Consider the following 24,540-nt stretch of genomic DNA (forward strand, 5'->3'; position numbering starts at 1 on the left):
GTGTTCCTTAAAAGAACAAAACTGCTCTGATACCACTAATTGTAACATCCCAAAATATAGTAATTACCATAATTGAGAATTAATTACAATTAATAATATAAACAGTGCAGTCTTTGCATTAACTCAGATTTAAAAGCCGAACGGCATCAGTACAAGGGAAGCGCGCATAAACGCTTACAAGGGAAACTAAAACGAAAGCTTCAAATATATACTAACGTACGCTAAACAGAAGCAAAACAATAACTAGGACGAACGGCTATACAAAACACTTGGCCGAACGTTCAATCGAAGCTAACAACTTCAGTCCTAATTTAACGAGCGTGTTCAGGCTCGGTCTTTACTTCCACTTCCACAAGATTTGCATCTTCCAAATTTCCTTCTTCCAGCATTTCTCCAAGGGACGTACCACCATCTGCTCACATCCACAACGGATGATCATTGCATTTGACAAGACGGAGATACATGGACAGTAGACAACACAAAGAAAATTGCAAGGGTAAGCTTATAATATTTAATTTATACAATCAACACATACATTTACATTTCAAAACACACATACATTTACATTTCAAAACACACATACAGCATGTGGTTCATCAAATAATAATCATAGAAAAATGTAATATAAGACAGACCGTCCGGACTGTATGAACCGTGTAGCTACAGGCGTCCTTGCACCCGAGTGATGTAGTAACTGGGATACCCTCAACAGCTGCCACTCGAGGTTAATCCTTCGCCCCTGCTAAGTGAGGGATACGAAAGATCTCCTGCCATTCCCACACATGACTACTCCCTTCTACGTGAAGATGAGCATCACGGAATATCAGGATGGACCAAGCCAGCATTAGCATGCCCACAGTCATACTTTACAAAACTCAATAATCAATCATATCTGAGACGTTCCTCCTTGGAACGCTCGTTAAAATCCATTTCCAATAATTCGTTCACAATATCATTCGCCCATATTAAACGGTTCTCATATTCACATTTTCATTCTGTGTTCCACTCTCTTAAATTCATTAACGTTCATCACTTAATCAATAGAGACTATCGTTACAGTACTCCTACATCCTCGTTTCTGATCAAAAGAAACGAACCATTTATCCACTTAATACGTTTCAACACTAAAAATTTTGAAGGTACTGATCTTAGAAGATATGGATGATACTTAGAAAGATTTTAAGTATATAGACTCCAGGTAGAATCCAAAGGATACAACCAGTAAGAAAATATTTAGATAAACAACCAAATATGATTAAATTCAGAAGACAACACTGCCAGTCAAAGAACGAACGTTAAATAACAATTTGGACGAACGCCAGTTACGTTCGCATTCAGAATTCAATAATAAGGACGAGCGTTCAGTTATAAAACCGAACCCTCCTTTAACGAACGCTGGGTCAATGACCGAGCATAAATCCGAACGAACGCTTGGTATAAACCGAGCGCTATCTAGGACGAACGCTTCGGTATAAGACCGAGCGCCCATTTGGGACTAACGTTTAATAAAATGACGAACGCTCTGTAAAATGAACGTTCGACACAAAGTCGAATGACATCAAGGACGAACGCTCGACTTAAGGCCGAACGTCATTGAGGACGAACGCTCGACTTAAGGCCGAACGTCACGTATTTATAAAGTTTCAAATATTTATCTATACTGAGCTGAACCGAACGCTCATTCACAAAATTGGGGACGCTCGTTCTCGAGCAGAATTCCTTCCAAATGAAGGAATTCCAAATCTAAGTTATTTTGCTGAACCCCGAACGGTCTATGACCGTACCGGGACGAGCGTCATTTATCAGAGGGGAGATTAAAATTCCAGATTTCTCAAGTTTAACAGAACTTTCCAGATTTCAAATTTATAACTTTATAACTTTCATTCCAGATTTAATTCATTACTAACATCATTCTCATACAGATTTCAACATTTTAATCATTCCAACTCTACCATAATCATACTCCATTCATACGTAATCAAATCATCATGCATTTCAAACCACCAACAATATATACAATCCACGCAAACAGTGATCGTTCATGACAGATAAATCAAAATCAGAAAGCCAGATTCCATAACAGTGGTCAATCATACAACTCAAACATTACATTTTTCATTCATACAACTCAGATTCCACAACATGCAGTATAAATTAAACACATAGCTTCCCTTACCTGGATAGCAGTGTACTCCCTATGCAACCACTTGTTAACTTGTCCAAATAAAATTTCCTACCCGCAACGTGCTTTCTCAAGCGTTTCACTAACTCTATCCAGAAAGGACGTAGGAAACTTAGAGTATATTCTAACATGCAGCTGTATTAAGGTCTGCATGCAACTTAGAAAAGGGTTTCTAGGGTTCGAGAGCTTACCAGTCCAGATCTTGGTTCTGTTCGGTTCAGAACGCTGCTCACGGTGCAGGGAACGTTTCTGCAGTATCTGAAATGGATTAGGAGTAAGCTTTGGTAAGTTACAGAAGAGAGAAGCTTGGGAGTTCCTAGAGAGAAGTTGGAGGAGATGAAAGGGTGAATTCGGAGGAAGAAGATGAGTGAGTGCAGGTGAAAGGGTTTTTTTCTAAAATTTAGAGTTTTGTTAATTTCTTGTTCGTTTGAACGAACGTGTCTCAAGCCGACACCTGCACACCAACCTCTGATCAGGAAGCTTCTTCCGCAACACGTGGCGTGCTTGCATGCAAGGATTGGTGCGTTTTTAATGCACTGAGTGCGTGTGACGTGGAGCGGTTTCAGTGCACTGCAGAGGGATTTATCAGCTTTTGAAAGTGGGTTTTTAATGAGAATAAGCGTTGATTGTGGTGTGGATTAATTATGATGACAGGGAATTACTACTACTAATTATTTAGGGTTTCACAGTAAATATATTTGATCTAAGGTTAAACTTATAATATTGTATAATATTAATTTAGTTACGTTATTTTATATTTATATTAGTATATTAATTTATATATGTATGGAGTTTTTTTAAGTTTTAGGCGGCCTTCGCCCAATTATCTTTTATTTTTAAAAAATTAATATATAAATAAAATAATCCTTTTTTTTAACTTTAATGTATTTAGTCCCTTCAAGTATTGTCAGGTCTGTAAAAAAAAAAAAAAAAACGTGCGCTAGTGGAGTTCACGTGGCAACTGCAGAACGAGCCACATCAGCTGCGTACGCGGAGACAGCAGCGCCTGTCAGATGCCAGGCTGTGAACGTGCGTCCGGCGGTAGTGGATTACACGTGTCCAGCTCAGAGTGGACGACCGTCCGGAATGGCCGACAGGAGCGCTTAGTGCGCCGCAGAGTGGGGACGTGCGCCGTCCTGGGAAAGTGGATGCCAAACTGGACGTGCGCTGGACGGGAGTGGAAACAAATCTGAGATTTGAACTCATTCCCCCACTCCCTCTGCGCGCACCTCCCCTGCCAAATTTCCAAGAATTTTCTCTTCCTTCTCTCTTCACTCTCTGCGCCTTCTCTCTAAGGAAAACCACCCCCTTTTCATCTCCTCCGACCAGTATTCCAGCACCGTAGAAGGACGCACGACGTCAAGGGCTTCCAGGGGAAACGATCGTTTGGAGAAACTGAACTGGTAAGTTCGTCCTTCCCCTCTGTCGTTCGTCTTACTGGTATGCAAAACCAGTTGTGCGTTCATACGTTGATCACCATTCTTAAAAATGGGTGGATCTGATGGTGTCTGGGGTCTTTTTGTGTAGTTCGGTCTAACGAGCGTACGGTAGGAGAATCTGTGGTTAAAGAGTTGCGTCTCTACGTCTGTGAACGTTAGGTCATTTTCCAGGTAAGGGGAGCTTATTTAATTTAATTCATGTGGTGTGCTTTGTATGAACGTTCGTTTTTTTTTATGGTATGAGTAAAATGCATGATATTTGATTTACTGAACTGTATGAACGTTCGTTAATTTACTGCATGAAATTAATGCATGATGTATGATATGTATGAATTGTATGAACGTTCGTTTTTTTGGTGAAATGAGATATATGAGTTTACATGATATGGATTGTATAAAATGTGGAAGTTGATGTTGATATGAACGTATGGAACTATGAGAATTGCATGTTGAGATTGAACTGGAATGTAAATAAATTGAAAAAGAGTTTCCCTTCATATTGAACGTTCGTGCTGAAAGGTCTTTGACCGTTCGGTCTCCCTTTTTAATAGTCAAGAATGGGATTCGTTCATTTGGATCGATCCCTGGTCGAGGACGAGCGTCCTCATGTTAAAATGCTTTGTTTGAGCGTTCGGTCAAGTACTGTGTTTGGTATTCTTTGATAAAATCCCTTCTGTTGTATGCACATATGTAATAGTGTATTTTACCGTTCGTAAACACTTCTTCGAAATCAAAGTCTATTATTTTAAGGCTACTAGCGTTCGGTTTCACGCTGAGCGTTCGTCCTGGTGCTCGGTCTACCACTGAGCGTTCGTCCTAATCTTATACTGAACGTTCGTTCTGTTTGGTGTTCGTTTCATAATGAGTGCTCGCTCAAAATGGTGTTCGGTCTTATACCGAACGCTCGCTCAAATTGGGGCTCGGTCTCACACTGAGCGTTCGTCCAAATGATGCTCGGTTTTGAACTGAGCGTTCGTCCAAATGGTGCTCAGTTTTGAAATTGGCGTTCGTTCTAAAATGGGGCTCGGTCTTATACTGAGCGCTCGTTCTGTTCGGTGTTCGGTTTTATGCAAATAGCGTACGTCCAACTTCGGATTTGCCATTTTAGGTCATTTATTTAAAATTCACGAGCGTCAGTTCATTTAACTGATTCTCAAGGAAATAACGTTCGTCCAATGAACAGTAAATTATGTATTCCCGTACGTCATTGAAATTATGCCGTTCGTACTTTAATTCGAACGAGCGTCTTTTGGTCTCGCTCATAGCGTTCGTCTTTTAGTCTCGCACACAGCGTTCGTCTTTTGGTCTCGCGTTCGTTTTTTATGGTCTCCCTCTAAATGATGAAAATGACTACAAAATGATGAATAGTGAATGTTGATGAATATATGAAAGGAAATGGAATTTGTGAATTTTGAACGAGCGTTCCAGGGAGGAACGACTCTTGAATGTTTATGAGAATGGTAAAGTATGAATGTGGACAACATAGCAGGCGGTTCATCCTGATATTCCGTGAGTGTTCGTTCTCACATAGAGAGGACACGTCATGCGTGGGAATGGCAGGAGGTCCCAGTCCTAGACTGTACTTAGGACGGAACGGACTAGCCTCGGGTGGCAGCTGATGAGAATGCCAGTTACCACACCACCCGGGTGCACGAACGTCGTAGCTACACAATTCATACAGTCCGGACGGTCGGTCTAGTAATAGGCATGTTATGTTACGTACGTTGAATTATGCTTGTATGATGAATTGTTTGTATGAAATTGTATGTGAATGCATGAATTAAATTACGTAAGCTTACCCTTCGTTTTTCCTTGTGTTGTCCCGTTTTGTACGTCCGTCTTGTCATTGCAATGATCATCCATGTGGATGTGAGCAGAAGGAGACGAGCGTTTGGAAGAGGCACTGAACGAAAGAATCTGGTGGACGTTGAAGTGAAGACTGAATAGTGAGACGCTCGGATGATGGTGTGGTGTTGATTGAGTGGTCGTTCGACCAACTCTTGTTTTTATTTTTAAGTTACGATCGTTCGGTATTTCCTTTGTAAACCGTTCGGTCTGGTTTCATGTACGTTCGGTTTTTAGTTTGTAATTGTGGACGTACGGTTTTGTGCGTTCGTCCTTATTATTGTAAACTGTATTCAAGGACGTTCGTCCTTGAACGTTCGCTCATTTAGTAAAAACTGTGCTGAATTATTATTTAAGTGATTTTTCAATTATATGGTTTTATTACTGTATTTTTGGGATGTCACAATAGTGGTATCAGAGCAGTTTTATTCTTTTAAGGACATTGTAGGTTGTTATCATCGCTCAAAATAAAGGTTTGTAAATATATTTGATCTAAGGTTAAACTTATAATATTGTATAATATTAATTTAGTTACGTTATTTTATATTTATATTAGTATATTAATTTATATATGTATGGAGTTTTTTTTAAGCTTAGGCGGCCTTCGCCCATGTAACATCCCAATAAATGATAATTACCATTAATCAGAACTAATCACATTTACAGTAAACACAATACAGTCTAATATAAATAACAGCTGTTCCAAAATAAAACAGCACGTACAGTAATTTACAGAAGCTGTTCAGAAATCTAAAACTGAACATACAGCACATAACAGTACTCAGAAATAAAAAAAAAAAACAGAACCAGTTACTGGACCAACGTTCGCACACTATACAGTCAACGTCCCAAAATGCATACAGGAACTAACTATTGCTAAACTGTATAAACAGTGCTGTAAAAACTACATACAGAATATCAAAATACAGCACCCAAAATTCTAAAAGCTGCTATAGAACGAGCCTCTACTGCTCAGCTTTAACTTCAACTTCCACAAGGTTGGCATCCTCCAAATTTTCTTCTTCCAGCATAGATTCAAGGGGAGCCTCACCGTCTGCTCACATCCACAACGGATGATCATTGCATTGACAAGACGGACATACAGAAACAGTAGACAACACAAGGAAAATTGCAAGGGTAAGCTTAGGTAATTTAATTCAATACAATCAACATGATTTAACATAATAAAATCAATCATACAGTTCATACAACATTAAACATAAATCCACGCATAAAGGAACTCATTCAAATTCTCATAATTATAGACTGTCCGGACTGTATGATCCATGTATCTACAGGCGTTCTTTGCACCCGGGTGATGTAGTAACTGGGATACCCTCAACAGCTGCCACCCGAGGTTAACCCTTATCAGCCCAAGTACTATAAGGACTAGGGCCTCCTGCCATTCCCACGCATGAACTACTCTCCTCTACATGAGGATGAGCAATCACGGAATATCAGGATGAACAGCCATCAGTAGCTTATCCATGGTCATACTACACTACTTCTCATATTCACATCATGGAGACGTTCCTCCTTGGAACGCTCTTTCACAATCCATTCCAATAAATCCATTCAATCCATAATTCGCACATATTCACAATTTCTCTTAATCAAATTTTCATTCTGTATTCACTCTCTTACTTTTAAGGAACAACCATCACTCAATAGATAGGAAGGAACATATTGCAGTACTCATACATCCACGTTTCTGAACGATAGAAACGAGCCATTTATCCCTTGATACTTGATGACACTTAATACTTTAAAAAAGCTTGATCTTAGAATTTATGGATAATACTTAGAAAAATTTTAAGTATAAAGACTCCAGGCAGAATCCAAAGAATTAAACCAGTAAGAATTATTTAGATAAACAACCAAATATAATTGAATTCAGAAAACAACACTGCCAGTCTAAGACCGAACGTTAATTAATAATTTGGACGAACGCCAGATACGTTCGCTCACGAAGCCATGAAAGACGAGCGTTCAATTACAAAACCGAACGCTGCTCAGAACGAACGCCAGATCAATGATCGAGCACCAAGTAGAACGAACGTGTACTTTGAACGAACGCGCATTTGAACGCACGTGCACTTGAACGAACGTCCGTTATCAGACCGAACGCTAACTAGGACGAACGCTCAATCTAAGATCGAGAGTTACTTTGGACGAACGCTCAGTAAAATACTAAGCGCCCCTTATGACGAACGCTGGTAAACAAAACCGAGCGTCCCAACTATACTTAACTATTTTTCAATGGTTGGACACGCTAGGCTAAGCCGAACGCTCACGCCTAACTCTTAACACCAATAACGCTCGTTCTAAATCAGAGTCCTTTCCAAATGAAAGGATCCTCATTTTAAGTGATGTTCCAGGGAAACCGAACGGTATAAGACCGTTCGATAACGAGCGCACATGATCAATCAGAGAAGATGAAATTTCCAGATTTTTCAACTCGATAACTTCACAGATTTTCATATGATTCATAAACTTAGAATTTTATTTCCAACATTATTTCATACCTTACAGAATTTCCCAATTCAAACGTATCATTCCAAATCATCCAGAATTCAAATCATAATACAGTCCATACATTTCATTTTCTGCATAATTTCAAACAACATTTCTGATATACATCCAGTTCAACTCTGCTGATTCATGCACACACTCAAAATTCATCTATGGCATACATTTCAGACAACCAGCACACTTCCACAGTATTCATCTTTCATATGCAACCAGTACAACAAGTTCTTTTCACACATAATTACACATCACGTATTTCATACATTTCAGACATTCAACATTATTCATTACTGTCATACAGATCAAACATATATTAAATGAAATTACTAAAGCTTCCCTTACCTGTTACTGCAGTATTCTCCAAATTGCTTAAAATTTCACTCTAGCACTCACGGCTTTCTATCCAGTAAATCACTCAACCACTTCCACTAAATCTAATACACCAAAATCATCACAGATCAGATTTCTAATTCTGCATGCAACCAGAATTTTGGTTCGCATAAACTAAATGAACAATTATGCAGAATGAGAACTTACCAGTTCAGTTCTCAATTCTGTTCGGATCAACTTGATACTCACGGTGCAGGGAACTTTTCTACTGGTTCTGAAATGGGATTGGAGTAGATTATGGTGAGTTACTTCAGAGAGGAGATGAAAGAGTGCAGAGAAATGCAGAGAATATGGAAGATCAGAAATTGGAGAGGAAGAAGGTGATTGCATGGAATGAAGAGAAGTGTTTTTCAGAGAAATCACTTTCTCTCCCTCGTCAAACGGTTGAGCAGTTATTCACTGCCACCTGGTTTCCAATACTGATTTTAGAAGCTTCCCAATTGACATATGGCATTCAGTGCATGTAGAGAGGATTTAGTGGAATTTTGACGTGGCAGGTAATTTAAAACAGTGATCAGAGAATGGATTTAAGTGTGTTAATTTTATCAGGTTCTCACATTCCCCCTAACTACAAAAATTTTCGTCCTCGAAAATTCTAAGGCTTACCAGGGAATAGATGTGGATACAACTCCTTCACTGCCTCTTCAACCTCCCATGTTGAGTCACCAGTCTTTGCATTCCACACCACTTTCACAAGACGAACATCCTTCCCTTTGTAGAGTCTGGTGCGGCTGTCTTCCACACAAACAGGTTGCATCTCCAGTGTTCGATCTGGCCTAAGTTGGATATCTTCTAACTCCAATACGTGTGATGGATCTGCTATATACTTCCGGAGTTGTGAAACATGAAAGACTGGATGCAGGTTGGACAGTTGAGGTGGCAAAGCCAGTTCATACGCCACTGCTCCAATCTTCTTCAGAATTTGATAAGGTCCAACGTACTTGGGAGAAAGCTTCTTTGGACGCAGGACTCTTCCCACACCAGTGACTGGATTCAACCTCAGGAACACGTGATCTCCAGCAGCAAACTCTAAGGGTCTTCTTCTCTTATCTGCATACGATTTCTGCCTACTTTGAGAAGTCTTCAAACGTTCTTGAATCAATTTCACTTTCTCTGTTGTTTGCTGGATTAATTCTGGTCCAGTTACTGCAGTTTCACCTTCTTGGAACCAACACAAAGGAGTTCTACATTTTCTTCCATAAAGAGCTTCAAACGGTGCCATTCCTATGCTTGCTTGATAACTGTTGTTATAGGTAAATTCAACCAGTGGCAGAACTTCATCCCAAACCCCCATATGATCTATCACACATGTTCTCAACAAGTCTTCAAGAGTCTGGATGGTTCGTTCAGATTGGCCATCCGTTTGAGGGTGATAAGCAGAACTCATTTGCAGTTTGCTTCCCAATTCTCCTTGCAGTGACTGCCAAAAACGAGATGTGAATCTCGTGTCTCTATCTGATATAATGCTTGAAGGAACTCCATGCAGTCTAACAATCTCCTTAACGTACAGCTTTGCCAAGTTGGTCATAGACATCTTCAAATTAACAGCAAGGAAATGAGCGCTCTTAGTCAATCTGTCTACAATCACCCAAATTGAATCGTGGTTTCGGACTGTGCGTGGCAGATGAGTCACGAAATCCATAGAGATGCCATCCCACTTCCATTCTGGAATTTCCAATGGCTGCAGCAATCCTCCAGGTCTTTGGTGTTCAGCCTTAGCTCTTTGACAGGTTAAGCAAGTTGACACAAAACGTGCAATGTCACTCTTCATACCCGGCCACCAGAAGGATAAACGAAGGTCTTGATACATCTTAGTCATGCCAGGATGCATGCTAAGACGGCTGCGATGTCCCTCCTCCAATATAATTCTTTTCAACTCTCCATCGTTTGGAATGCACGTTCTACCCATGTAACGTAACATGCCATCCGTTCCAGCATTGAATCCCTTAGCCTGATCTTTACCGAGCACGTTAAAGATTTTCACCAATTCTTCATCTTCACGTTGCTTCATCCAAATTCTGTCAAACACATCACTGGAAATTCTAAGATTACAGCATCTGATAACGTCCGTTCCTACATCAAACTGCAATCTTAGATCTCTAAAACTCTCCACCAAATTCCACTCCTTTATCATCATTGCCGAAACCCTTACTGCTTTCCTACTCAATGCATCAGCCACCACGTTTGCTTTTCCAGGATGATACAGTAATTCAAATTCGTAATCCTTCAAGAATTCAAGCCACCTCCTTTGCCTCATATTCAACTCCTTTTGATCAAAGAGGTACTTGAGACTCTTGTGATCACTAAATACTTGAAACGTTGCACCATACAGATAATGCCTCCAGATTTTTAAAGCAAACACGACTGCTGCCAGCTCCAAGTCGTGTGTGGGGTAATTCTTCTCATGAATTTTTAACTGCCTAGAAGCGTATGCCACTGCCCTTCGTTCCTGCATCAGTACACAGCCCAAACCTTGATACGATGCATCACAATATACCTCAAAAGGTTTGGCCGTGTCTGGAATGACCAACACAGGAGCGCTTGTTAATTTCTTCTTCAATTCCTGAAAGCTCTCCTCACATCTATCAGTCCAAGCAAACGGCTGGTCCTTCCTGGTGAGGTAAGTTAGAGGGGCTACTATCTTAGAAAATCCCTCAATAAATCGCCTATAGTAGCCCGCAAGCCCCACAAAGCTCCTAACTTCTGTTACAGAACGTGGACTCTCCCAATCCAGCACTGCCTTCACCTTGGCTGGATCCACTGCAATACCACCAGCAGACACAACGTGTCCCAAAAATTGGATCTCCTTCATCCAGAATTCACACTTTGAACGCTTGGCATACAGTTCTTTCTCCCTCAATACACTCAAGACAGTCCTCAAATGGTCTTCATGCTCTTCAAAGCTCTTGGAATAAATGAGGATATCATCAATAAACACCACAACAAATTTATCCAGGTACGGTCTAAAAATTCTGTTCATGTAATCCATGAAGATTGCAGGTGCGTTTGTCACTCCAAAGGGCATCACCACATACTCATAATGGCCATAGCGTGACCGAAATGCAGTCTTCTGAATGTCCTCCTCTTTAACTCTGATTTGATGATAGCCCGAACGTAGATCAATCTTAGAAAATACACACGCACCATGCAACTGGTCCAGCAGGTCATCAATCCTTGGAAGAGGATACTTGTTCTTGATGGTCAGCTTATTGAGTTGTCTATAGTCAATGCATAGCCGTGAGCTGCCATCCTTCTTCTTTACCAACAATACAGGCGCTCCCCAAGGAGAAGCACTCGGCCTGATGAACTTCTTATCCATTAAATCTTCAATTTGCTTCTTAAGCTCTACCAACTCAGCTGGTGCCATTCTGTAAGGTTGAACCGAGATGGGTGCAGCAGTAGTTACCAACTCAATGGTGAATTCTACCTCACGGATGGGAGGTAGACCAGGGACTTCATCCGGAAAAACATCCGAAAATTCATCTATTACAGTTCGTCCTCCACTGTTATCAATAGTGGATGAACGCTCTATCTCATCATCTCCATACGTCATAATCAGAAAGCAGCTTGCTCCCTCCATAATGTCCTCCTTAAACTGTCCAAGAGTAATAGACAGTTCTTCTTCTTCTTCATTTGGGAAGATCAACTCCTTCTTCCCACAATCAATGAGGATCCGATTGACATTCAACCAATCCATCCCCAAAATTATTTCTAAGTCTTGAAGGGGTAGGCAAATGAGATTAACTTTATATTTACGTCCCTCAACTTCTATAGGACATCTCACACAAACTGTAGATGTCTTAATCCCACCAGCTGCTGGGGTTGACACCACCAGATCAAACTGTAATTCGCTCTCCACTAATCCCAGCTTCTCAACACACGCCTTCGAGATGAAGGAATGAGTTGCCCCCGAATCATACAACACATCACACGGCTTCCCAAACAGTAAGCAAGTACTGGTGATTAGTGTACCTGAACGAGCAGCTTCAGCACCAGTAATGGCATACACCCTTCCTGTTGCTTGTGCACGTCCACCTCTTCCCTGTTGAGTTCTTCCAGCATTTGGAGGTCTCATCACTGCACGGCCTCCCATATTACACTCCTGATCCGAGTGTCCGTTCCTCCCACATTTGTTGCAATGTTTCCCTCCAGCAAGTTGAGGACACGCCCATCTCAAATGCGGTCCTCCACACTGATAACACGTCAGACTCCTCTGCTGCCCAGTTTGGCCAACAGTGACCAAGGCTTGTGATCCACCTGATGATTGAGTTGGACGAACGTATGGGGACCTTCTTACGTTCGTTGTGTTTCTGGATACCACCTGCCCCCTATTCATCTGCTGCTTCTTCAGTTGTTCAGCCTCAGCAACGTTCTTCTCCAGTACCTTTGCTCTTTCAACCATGGCAGGGAAAGACCGAATGCACAGGCAGGATATCAACACTTTCAAATCACTTCTAAGTCCATTCTCAAACTTCCTGCACTGCCATTCTTCGTTTGTAGCCATGGTGTTAAAACGGACCAGATGCTTAAATTTGTTGGTGTATTCCGAGACGGACATACCACCTTGCACCAGTTGAAGGAACTCCACTTCCTTAGCAAACCGCACACTATCAGGAAAATACTCTTCATAAAATTTGGTTCTAAAAACCTCCCAGGAAATTGGATTCTGCGCATCTGTTAGGATGGCCTTCATGCTCGCCCACCAATGACTAGCTTCACCAGTCAATAAGTACTCTGTAAATGCCAAACGATTTTCATTTGGACATCTTTTGGCATCATAGATACGCTCCATATCCCTCAACCATTGATCAGCTTCATCCGGAAGCCCTTTGCCATTGAATTTGGCTGGATGGTGCTGCAATAAACTCTCTAAACTCCATTCTGCATGAGGTGCAGCGTTAGAAGAAGAGGCTCCTGGTGTGCCTCGGCCAGCTGCCAAAATATCCATTAGTTGTCTCTGCGTTGCTTCTGAATGAACACGAGAAGCCTCCATACTTTGCATTGCTTCCTGGTTTTGCCTCATCAAGGCAGCGTTCTGCTCCACCAAAGTTGCGTTCTGTTGTTGAAGCCTGTCTATGACTGCCTCCAACACACGGGCACTAACTGTTGCATCAGATTCGTTCGGCTGAGGTGGGGGAGGAAGTCTAGGAGCCATTCGTTTTCTGGATCAGAGAAAACGTACGTTAGCTATGTTCAAGAGTTAAAAATTACTAACTCATCAAACACATATCAAGCACACAACGAAAAGCACAGTGCACTCATACCCTATATGTCCTTAAAAGAACAAAACTGCTCTGATACCAATAAATGTAACATCCCAATAAATGATAATTACCATTAATCAGAACTAATCACATTTACAGTAAACACAATACAGTCTTAATATAAATAACAGCTGTTCCAAAATAAAACAGCACGTACAGTAATTTACAGAAGCTGTTCAGAAATCTAAAACTGAACATACAGCACATAACAGTACTCAGAAATAAAAAAAAACAGAACCAGTTACTGGACCAACGTTCTGCAACACTATACAGTCAACGTCCCAAAATGCTATACAGGAAGACTAACTATTGCTAATACTGTATAAACAGTGCTGTAAAACTACATACAGAATATCAAAATACAGCACCCAAAATTCTAAAAGCTGCTATAGAACGAGCCTCTACTGCTCAGCTTTAACTTCAACTTCCACAAGGTTGGCATCCTCCAAATTTTCTTCTTCCAGCATAGATTCAAGGGGAGCCTCACCGTCTGCTCACATCCACAACGGATGATCATTGCATTGACAAGACGGACATACAGAAACAGTAGACAACACAAGGAAAATTGCAAGGGTAAGCTTAGGTAATTTAATTCAATACAATCAACATGATTTAACATAATAAAATCAATCATACAGTTCATACAACATTAAACATAAATCCACGCATAAAGGAACTCATTCAAATTCTCATAATTATAGACTGTCCGGACTGTATGATCCATGTATCTACAGGCGTTCTTTGCACCCGGGTGATGTAGTAACTGGGATACCCTCAACAGCTGCCACCCGAGGTTAACCCTTATCAGCCCAAGTACTATAAGGACTAGGGCCTCCTGCCATTCCCACGCATGAACTACTCTCCTCTACATGAGGATGAGCAATCACGGAATATCAGGATGAACAGCCATCAGTAGCTTATCCATGGTCATACTACACTACTTCTCATATTCACATCATGGAGACGTTCCTCCTTGGAACGCTCTTTCACAATCCATTCCAATAAATCCATTCAATCCATAATTCGCACATATTCACAATTTCTCTTAATCAAATTTTCATTCTGTATTCACTCTCTTACTTTTAAGGAACAACCATCACTCAATAGATAGGAAGGAACATATTGCAGTACTCATACATCCACGTTTCTGAACGATAGAAACGAGCCATTTATCCCTTGATACTTGATGACACTTAATACTTTAAAAAAGCTTGATCTTAGAATTTATGGATAATACTTAGAAAAATTTTAAGTATAAAGACTCCAGGCAGAATCCAAAGAATTAAACCAGTAAGAATTATTTAGATAAACAACCAAATATAATTGAATTCAGAAAACAACACTGCCAGTCTAAGACCGAACGTTAATTAATAATTTGGACGAACGCCAGATACGTTCGCTCACGAAGCCATGAAAGACGAGCGTTCAATTACAAAACCGAACGCTGCTCAGAACGAACGCCAGATCAATGATCGAGCACCAAGTAGAACGAACGTGTACTTTGAACGAACGCGCATTTGAACGCACGTGCACTTGAACGAACGTCCGTTATCAGACCGAACGCTAACTAGGACGAACGCTCAATCTAAGATCGAGAGTTACTTTGGACGAACGCTCAGTAAAATACTAAGCGCCCCTTATGACGAACGCTGGTAAACAAAACCGAGCGTCCCAACTATACTTAACTATTTTTCAATGGTTGGACACGCTAGGCTAAGCCGAACGCTCACGCCTAACTCTTAACACCAATAACGCTCGTTCTAAATCAGAGTCCTTTCCAAATGAAAGGATCCTCATTTTAAGTGATGTTCCAGGGAAACCGAACGGTATAAGACCGTTCGATAACGAGCGCACATGATCAATCAGAGAAGATGAAATTTCCAGATTTTTCAACTCGATAACTTCACAGATTTTCATATGATTCATAAACTTAGAATTTTATTTCCAACATTATTTCATACCTTACAGAATTTCCCAATTCAAACGTATCATTCCAAATCATCCAGAATTCAAATCATAATACAGTCCATACATTTCATTTTCTGCATAATTTCAAACAACATTTCTGATATACATCCAGTTCAACTCTGCTGATTCATGCACACACTCAAAATTCATCTATGGCATACATTTCAGACAACCAGCACACTTCCACAGTATTCATCTTTCATATGCAACCAGTACAACAAGTTCTTTTCACACATAATTACACATCACGTATTTCATACATTTCAGACATTCAACATTATTCATTACTGTCATACAGATCAAACATATATTAAATGAAATTACTAAAGCTTCCCTTACCTGTTACTGCAGTATTCTCCAAATTGCTTAAAATTTCACTCTAGCACTCACGGCTTTCTATCCAGTAAATCACTCAACCACTTCCACTAAATCTAATACACCAAAATCATCACAGATCAGATTTCTAATTCTGCATGCAACCAGAATTTTGGTTCGCATAAACTAAATGAACAATTATGCAGAATGAGAACTTACCAGTTCAGTTCTCAATTCTGTTCGGATCAACTTGATACTCACGGTGCAGGGAACTTTTCTACTGGTTCTGAAATGGGATTGGAGTAGATTATGGTGAGTTACTTCAGAGAGGAGATGAAAGAGTGCAGAGAAATGCAGAGAATATGGAAGATCAGAAATTGGAGAGGAAGAAGGTGATTGCATGGAATGAAGAGAAGTGTTTTTCAGAGAAATCACTTTCTCTCCCTCGTCAAACGGTTGAGCAGTTATTCACTGCCACCTGGTTTCCAATACTGATTTTAGAAGCTTCCAAATTGACATATGGCATTCAGTGCATGTAGAGAGGATTTAGTGGAATTTTGACGTGGCAGGTAATTTAAAACAGTGATCAGAGAATGGATTTAAGTGTGTTAATTTTATCAGGTTTCTCCAGCCCAATTATCTTTTATTTTTAAAAAATTAATATATAAATAAAATAATCCTTTTTTTTAACTTTAATGTATTTAGTCCCTTCAAGTATATTTATAAAAGAAAATTTTGTCAACCCAACTATAATACACACATATATATATATATATATATATATATATATATATATATATATATATATCAAATAGTTTTAAATTAATATAAATTTGTATAAAAACAATTAAAAATAAATGGGCTGAATTAAAATTACTAAAGAAGTAACAAAACCTGGATTATATATTTCATACGTACGTTATTGCTTAAAGTTTTAATTAATTAATCAAAGAAAAATATTATTTTATTTAATTCTATATAGAATACTTAATCAAAGCGGGTGCATTGCGTGACACTATCAAGTGACTTACATATCCCTTCCTAACCCATTGAAGGAGGTTCAGTCTCAAAGATTTCAAGAAAGAGATTCCTAAAACCCTAATCTTCCAAAACCCTACCATCTCTCATGGCGTCGTCGTTAATTCGCCTCCGCCGAACCCTCAGAGCACTATCCGGCGTCACCCAGTCCGTTTCCGCCACGCATGCGCCATCGTTTTCCGCCCCTATCAGGTGCGCCGTTTCATGGAATTGCCACTCTCTGAAGGGGGTGGTTCAGTCCCGTTCTTTCAGATCATCTTCAACTTCTCTCCTCTCTGTTAGATCCTCGCAGAGCAACATCCCCGAAGAGATAGGTCCCGATACCATTCTCTTCGAGGGCTGCGACTACAACCACTGGCTCTTCGTCATGGACTTCCCCAGGGACAACAAATCCCCTCCCGAAGAAATGGTTCGTGTTTACGAGGAAACTTGTGCCAAAGGCCTCAACATCAGGTTTCTCCCGTCATGTCTTGTACCACTATTCCTATCACAATGTTTTGATTATTGTCCTCGTCCTCATAGTCCTGAAACAGGTTATATTGTGAAAAAATATCGAGGAGGGCCAGTAACACACTCTATTATTAACCTAAATTTATTGATAACCACGAAATCATGAGTGAAGTTCGTTGATTAAAAATTAGAAGCCCCATGACATGCTGTGGTTTTTAATTCATTTTTAGTTGAGAGCGTGTTGGATACTGTGTGGATCTGTTCGTAGTGGTCTTTACTTAAATATGTGTTTTTTTAGTGTGGAAGAAGCGAAGCAGAAGATATATGCGTGCAGCACAACAACTTACACAGGCTTTCAGGCAGTCATGACCGAAGAAGAGTCTAAAAAATTTGAAGGTATTTGTTCCCGTTTCCCACTCTCGAATTCCATCTTACTGTCGAGAAGATAGAATTTTATGTTTGATTTGTTGCATCTGAACAGGTCTTCCTGGAGTCATCTTTGTGCTACCCGATTCCTATATTGATCCAGTGAACAAGCAGTACGGGGGTATGATTCTTTTTTTTCTTTTCAGAAGATCTCTCCATGCTTAAGAAGTTGATTGGATGTCTTCATTTCTTGTTCAATTTCAGTATTAGTTGTATCATGTGACTTCAATAGTTTGCTACCCTTTTTGATTGCAACGCATGTTTTCGTGGTTGATAAATAGGAGATCAGTACATTAATGGAACCATTATCCCCCGACCTCCACCAGTACAGTATGGGAGAAATCAGGGAAGACGAGACCGGAATAGGAGTCCTGGTCAGTACAACCGACAAGAGAATCCAGTGACAAGCTCCCAAGGGAATCCGTCTTACGGTGCTCAGGAGTCCATGCCAAGGGATGGAAGAAACTATGCGCCTCCACAAAATTATCCACCCCCACAGAACTATGGTCAAGCATCACCACAGCAGTATCCGCCTCGACAGAACTATGGCCAAGCATCACAAAACTATCCACCCCAACAGAACTTTGGCGAAGCATCACAAAACTATCCACCCCAACAGAACTTTGGCCAAGCATCACAAAACTATCCATCCCAACAGAACTTTGGCCAAGCATCACAAAACTATCCATCCCAACAGAACTTTGGCCCAGCATCACAAAGTTATCCACCCAACAGAATTATGGCCAAGCATCTCAGAATTATTCACCAGAACAGAAATATGGTCAGACATCACAGAACTATCCTCCCCAACAAAGTTATGGCCAAGCATCTCAGAATTATCCACCACAACAGAAATATGGCCAGACATCACAAAACTATCCTCCCCAACAAAATCATGGCCAAGCATCACCCAATTTACCCCCACAACAGAACTATGGTCAGGCATCACCTGATTTTCCACCCCAACAGAACTATAGTCAGGGGTTGCAAAATTATCCACCCCAACAGAACTATGATCTGGCATCGCAAAATTATACCCCCAACTTACCTTTGATCAAGCACCGCAGAATTATCCACAATATGCTCAGCAGCAGGGCTTTGGACCTCCAGGAGGACAAGGGGAAAGGAGTTATATGCCACAGCAGAACATTGGACGACCGGGACAAGGAGAAAGAAGAGATCCTGTGCCTAGGCATGGTACTTCAGATGTCAGGGGTGACACTTTTGTACCGTCATATACGATGAATTTCAAGCCAACATACATGGAGGAATTTGAACAGGCTAAGCAGGAAACTCATCCTGCCAAAGAACGGACAGGGTCTCAACATCCACCTTCTGGCCCAGACAATTTTACCGGACAGGTATTCTACTGACCCAAAATTGAGTATATTCAAGTTTCTGTTTATTGGTCAAATTAGTCAGAATAGAGATAAAAATTGATGCTAATATTTAGTTCAAAAAATTTTCTTGCGGGAAACTGTATTCATTGAGGCTAGATCTTACGTATTCTTTTCTGTTGGAAAAATTATCAACTTTGTCTCGATCAATACTAAAGGTAGTTTTTGTATTTTTCTTTTTTCTTTTCTGCAGGGAAGATATTGAGAGTAGTCTGAGGCATGTGGGCGGCTTGTATTAAAGTACTAATCACATTCTAAGCTGATTTGCATGTCCTTTCCCTTTGGTGGAATATTGATTCATTGAGCTGTGGGTGTGTATCGATTAATTTAGTTCATGCACTGTTGTGACAAAGTTGAATGTGGTATGTAAGTTAGTACTGGCTACCTTGTTTTTTTGAACATGGTTGTACTGTGAATTTCACGTGGTGCTTTGCTCTCTTACTCCTCTTTCCGTTCTCGTTGTAACGAATGGAACAAAAAATAATTGTGAATTTGCTGTTTCATGTGGCAAATTGGTCAGTTTCCATGGCCAGCCTAGTGCATAGCTCACAGCCAGCAGCCATGTCTCTTACTCTTTTGGCATATATTAAGTTTTGGAAGATCTACTTCTTCAAATGATAGTAGTTAGTGAGAAGTGCTGTTGAAGTCAATAAGAAAAGGATCAGGTAAAAGGGTTCTTGTGCTAGTGACCGAGAATTTCGTAGGCATAACAACATTTTCGAAATGTCCATGGCTTATGTTAACCGTAAATGTTGAGGTTCCCATGGAAAATCAGTCTTTTATTATAAGTTGAAATGACATGGATATATGAACTCTCACCACGTACAATCCTGTAGCCTAAAACTTCTTTACACGAAGAACAATAAATATTATATTTTAAATCAATTTTAGTAACACAAATCACTCTTTCAATGAATAATAAATGTTTTATTGAAGATTAAGAAAATCGATTAATTGACAAAAAAGTATTGAGACTGTTGGTAACACACTCGATATGGTTTTACCAAAACATAAAAATTTGGCTGCAACATTATGAAAAGGTAGGGGTAGTAGTATATTTTCTTAATCGGCAAAGGAATTTTATTTACAAGGTACTAGTTATATCACACCAAATATAAACAAAAATCCTTCTGAAGATTAAAGCCATTGGTATCACAAAGGTCTTGAGTGATTGTTCGGCTGAGAAACTTGATGAAACTTATACATAATCGTATATTAGACAGTGTAAAAGATATATCCAAACACATGAAACAAAGTAATATAGTTTCAGTCCAAAAGATAAATATAATTTCATCAAAAGTTATTTCTTTCAAAAAATCAATAATGTCAGAACGATTATCCTCCAGCACAGAGATCGAAAATATGTAACATAAGTATAGATATTTAATGAAAACATAAACGAAATAAAATACAAAAACAAAAGTATGTAACATAAGTATAGATATTTAATAAAAACGTAAAAATAAATAAAAATATAAACAGCAAAATAAATAAAAATAAAAACATAAAAATAAATAAAAATAAAAACATAAAAATAAATAAAAATAAAAACATAAAAATAAATAAAAATAAAAACATAAAAATAAAAACATAAACAATAAATAAAAACAAAAACATAAACAATAAATAAAAATAAAACTCTGGTTGAGGACGAGCGTCCTCGGCTAAACTACTTTGCCTGTGCGTTCGTTACTGAACGGTCCTTGACCGTTCGGTTTTCTTGATGAAAATAGTTGAAGTGGGATTCCTTCATTTGGTTAGATCCCTTGATGCGGACGAGAGTCCTCATCATTAAAATGCTATGCTTGAGCGTTCGGCCAAGCACTGTTTGTATCTGAGTATTCATTGATAAATTTCTATTCTTTAAATCCCATAATATTTGACGCTCGTTACTGAATCGGTCACTGACCGTTCGGTTTTCTTGGTGAACAAAATGGAAATGGGATTCTATCATCCGGATGGAATCCTAGTCGAGGACGAGCGTCCTCCTGTTAAAATACTTCGCTTGAGCGTTCGGCCAAGAACTGTGCATCTGGTACTTTTGATACACATCTAACGTTCGTACTTTTGACGATAGGTCTCCAATCTAACGTTTGCCCAGAATAGCGTTCGGTCTCACACCAGCGCTCGTCCAAAAGGGTGTTCGGCTTATACTGAACGCTCGTCCTAATGGTGCTCTGTTTTGAACTGAGCGTTCGTCCTAAATGAGACTCGGTCTCATACCGAGCGCTCGCTCTAAATGGTGTTCGGCCTTATTTTGAACGCTCGATCAAAATGACACTCGGTCTTATACTGAGCGTTCGTCCTAAATGACGCTCGTTATTATTTTGAGCGCTCGTACTCTTCTCCTGTAAAATAGCGTCCGTCCAATTAACAGTACCTTACTCGACCATTCCTGAACGTAACTGTTTCTCTGCCGTTCGTACTCTGATACGAACGAGCGTCTTTTTGGTCTCAATTACAGCGTTCGTCTTCGGTCTTTGGGGACAGAACGTTCGTCTTTTTGTAGTTTTGTTGAGAAAACTGGTAGAATGTTTTTTTCTCTCTCAAATGGTATCGCACAAGTACAGATGTTCACATGCACCAAGGGACTTGAGAGGGAAACAATATATGTAACATCCCAATAAATAGTAATTACCATTAATCAGAATTAATCACATTTACTGAAATTACAGTGCAGTCTTAATATTTACAACAGCTGCTCAAAATTTAAAACTGAACGTACTACAATTACAGCGTTCAGGATCTATCAAAAATACAATATCAAATTCTGGATGAACAGTACTGCAAAACTATATACAGAACTTCCAAAATACAGTACAGAAAATCTAACAGTTACTACGGAACGAGCACTCTACTGCTCAGCTTTAACTTCAACTTCTACCAAGTTGGCATCCTCCAAATTTTCTTCTTCCAGCATTGTTTCCAGGGGTGCCTCACCATCTGCTCACATCCACAACGGATGATCATTGCATTGACAAGACGGACATACAGAAACAGTAGACAACACAAGGAAAACGCAAGGGTAAGCTTAGGTAATTTAATTTATACAATCAACATATTTTAACATAGTAAATCAATCATACATTTCATACAACATTAGATATATTTTCTCGCATACAGTAACTTATCCAAATTCTCATAATTAAAGACTGTCTGGACTGTATGAAGCCATGTATCTACAGGCGTTCTTGCACCCGGGTGGTGTGGTAACTGGGATACACTCAACAGCTGCCACCCGAGGTTAACCCTATCAGTCCAAAGTACTCAGTAGGACTAGGGCCTCCTGCCATTCCCACGCATGACCTACTCCCCTCTACATGAGGATGAGCACTCACGGAATATCAGGATAAACAGCCATCAGCAGCTTTTCCATGGTCATACTACACTACTTCTCTTATTCACATCATGGAGACGTTCCTCCTTGGAACGCTCATTCACAATCCAATCCCATAAAATTCATTCACACTATCATTCACACCTTATTAACCAGTTCTCTTATTCACATTTTCATTCTATGTTCCACTCTCTTAATTTAAACAAAGTTTATCATTTAATAGATTCAGATGATTGTATTACAGTACACTGCTATCACGTTTCTGAACAAAAGAAACGCACCATTATTCATTCACAGACGTTGAGACAATTGACTAATTTAATTGAAATTGAGTCTAAAAGATCCAAATAATACTTAGGAAAATTCTAAGTATAAAGACTTGAGGTTAAATGAAAAGGACCATTACAGTTTAAATGATTTCAGATAATTAATCAGAGCATTAGTAAATTCGGAAACGAACACTGCCAGTCAAAGACCGAACGTTAATTAATAAATTGAACGAACGCTGTGAAGTTCGCTCACGAGCAATGATAAGGACGAGCGTTCAGTAGAAACTGAACCCTCCTTAGGACGAACGCTAGGTCAATGACCGAGCACCAAATAGAACGAACGCTCATCTGAACGGACGTTCGGTATCAGACCGAACGCTAACTAGGACGAACGCTCAATCTAAAACCGAGAGTTCCTTTGGACGAACGCTCAGTCTAATACTAAGCGCTGCTTATGACGCACGCTGGTAAACAAAACCGAGCGTCCTAACTATGCTTCAATTTATTTTCAATCGTGGTACAAGCTAGGCCAAGCCGAACGCTCACACTTAACTCTTGACACCAATACGCTCGTTCTTAATCAGAGTCCTTTCCAAATGAAAGAACCCTTATTCTAAAGGAAATTGCAGAGAAACCGAACGGTATAAGACCGTTCGATAACGAGCGTACATGATCAATCAGAGAAGATCAAAATTTCCAGATTTTTCAAACACGATAATTTCACAGATTTCATATGATTTGAACTTTAATAATTTCACCTTCACCATAAATCTCATACATTACAGAATTCATATTAGAATCTCATCAATACAGTATTTTCCAGTTTCTCAGTTCAAACATCCCATCATTTACATACAGTTCAAAACAATATCATTCCACACCATACAGAATTTCAATCACATTCCAGAATATACAACTCATTCTCTGCATACAGCTCAACCAATAACATCATCAACATATAATTCCCAAGTTTATCAGTCATATACAATCAGTACAATAGACTCGTGCTTGCATATTCCAAAATTCATAGATTTCATACAATTCAAACATTCAGTACACTTCATTGCTGTCATAAACATCAAACAAGTGTTAAATTAAATTACTCAAGCTTCCCTTACCTGGTCTAGCAGTGAACTCCCAAATGCTTATGGTTTCTCTAGTGCTCTCACGGCTTTCTACCCAACGAGTCACTCCAAGATTCTCACTAAATCTAATAAACCAAAATGACATAAGGTTCAGACCTATAACTCATGCATGCAACCAGAAATTGGTTCGCATGAACTAAATAGATGAAAGTGCAGAGACGAGAACTTACCAGTTCAGTTCTCAGTTCTGTTTGGTTCAGAAGAATGCTCACGGTGCAGAGAGGTTTCCTACGGTGTCTGAAATGAGATTGGAGGAGATGAAGGTGAGTTATCTTAGAGAGAATATGAAAGAGTTCAGAGAAAATGCAGAAAAGATGGAAGGCCAGAATTTCTTGAGGAAGAAGAAGATTGCATGGAAGGAAGAGAAGTGTTTTCAGAGAAATTGTTTTTCTCTCCCTCGTCAAACGATGGTGCACTCACGTACTGCCACCTGATTTCCACTACAGCTTTTGGAAGCTTCCAACGTGACAGATGGCATTAGTGCATGCAGAGAGGAAAAGAGTGGAATTTGACGTGGCACAGTGCATTTAAAAGTGTGATCAGGAT

The 24,540-nt window shown here is 39.7% G+C and overlaps 1 protein-coding gene and 3 long non-coding RNA genes across 4 annotated transcripts; 2 read left to right on the forward strand and 2 right to left on the reverse strand.

Moving 5' to 3' along the window:
* Positions 1-102: 102 nt before the first annotated feature.
* LOC148191253 (uncharacterized) lies at positions 103-2,640 on the reverse strand. Its single transcript, XR_015783129.1, has 3 exons — positions 2,374-2,640; positions 2,177-2,270; positions 103-412 (listed from the first exon to the last, which is right to left on the reverse strand). It is a non-coding gene; the product is annotated as an uncharacterized LOC148191253 (long non-coding RNA).
* A 242-nt stretch (positions 2,641-2,882) lies between these two features.
* On the forward strand, positions 2,883-5,532 carry LOC148191254 (uncharacterized). The gene is made up of 3 exons (XR_015782818.1): positions 2,883-3,585; positions 3,710-3,792; positions 5,499-5,532. It is a non-coding gene; the product is annotated as an uncharacterized LOC148191254 (long non-coding RNA).
* An 11,437-nt stretch (positions 5,533-16,969) lies between these two features.
* LOC148191255 (uncharacterized) lies at positions 16,970-19,642 on the forward strand. The gene is made up of 7 exons (XM_088102614.1): positions 16,970-17,423; positions 17,719-17,816; positions 17,902-17,967; positions 18,128-18,535; positions 18,574-18,856; positions 18,895-19,207; positions 19,437-19,642. The coding sequence occupies exons 1-7, from the start codon at positions 17,059-17,061 to the stop codon at positions 19,446-19,448; spliced, it is 1,545 nt and encodes a 514-aa protein (XP_087958740.1). The 5' UTR covers positions 16,970-17,058; the 3' UTR covers positions 19,449-19,642.
* A 2,286-nt stretch (positions 19,643-21,928) lies between these two features.
* On the reverse strand, positions 21,929-24,234 carry LOC148191256 (uncharacterized). The gene is made up of 3 exons (XR_015782907.1): positions 24,165-24,234; positions 23,968-24,059; positions 21,929-22,186 (listed from the first exon to the last, which is right to left on the reverse strand). It is a non-coding gene; the product is annotated as an uncharacterized LOC148191256 (long non-coding RNA).
* Positions 24,235-24,540: the final 306 nt, after the last annotated feature.

Source organism: Vigna umbellata, chromosome 11, assembly GCF_029865625.1.
Source record: "Vigna umbellata cultivar VRB3 chromosome 11, Vumbellata_1.0, whole genome shotgun sequence".
Lineage (NCBI taxonomy): Eukaryota > Viridiplantae > Streptophyta > Magnoliopsida > Fabales > Fabaceae > Vigna > Vigna umbellata.

Bases quoted from the DNA above. Each gene is read 5' to 3' on its own strand.
- LOC148191255 (XM_088102614.1), top strand. From the start codon at position 17,059: ATGGCGTCGTCGTTAATTCGCCTCCGCCGAACCCTCAGAGCACTATCC. The intron at 17,424-17,718 runs GTTTCTCCCGTC...GTGTTTTTTTAG, and splicing joins GCCAAAGGCCTCAACATCAG to TGTGGAAGAAGCGAAGCAGA. The intron at 18,536-18,573 runs CCCAACAGAACT...CAAAGTTATCCA, and splicing joins AGCATCACAAAACTATCCAT to CCCAACAGAATTATGGCCAA.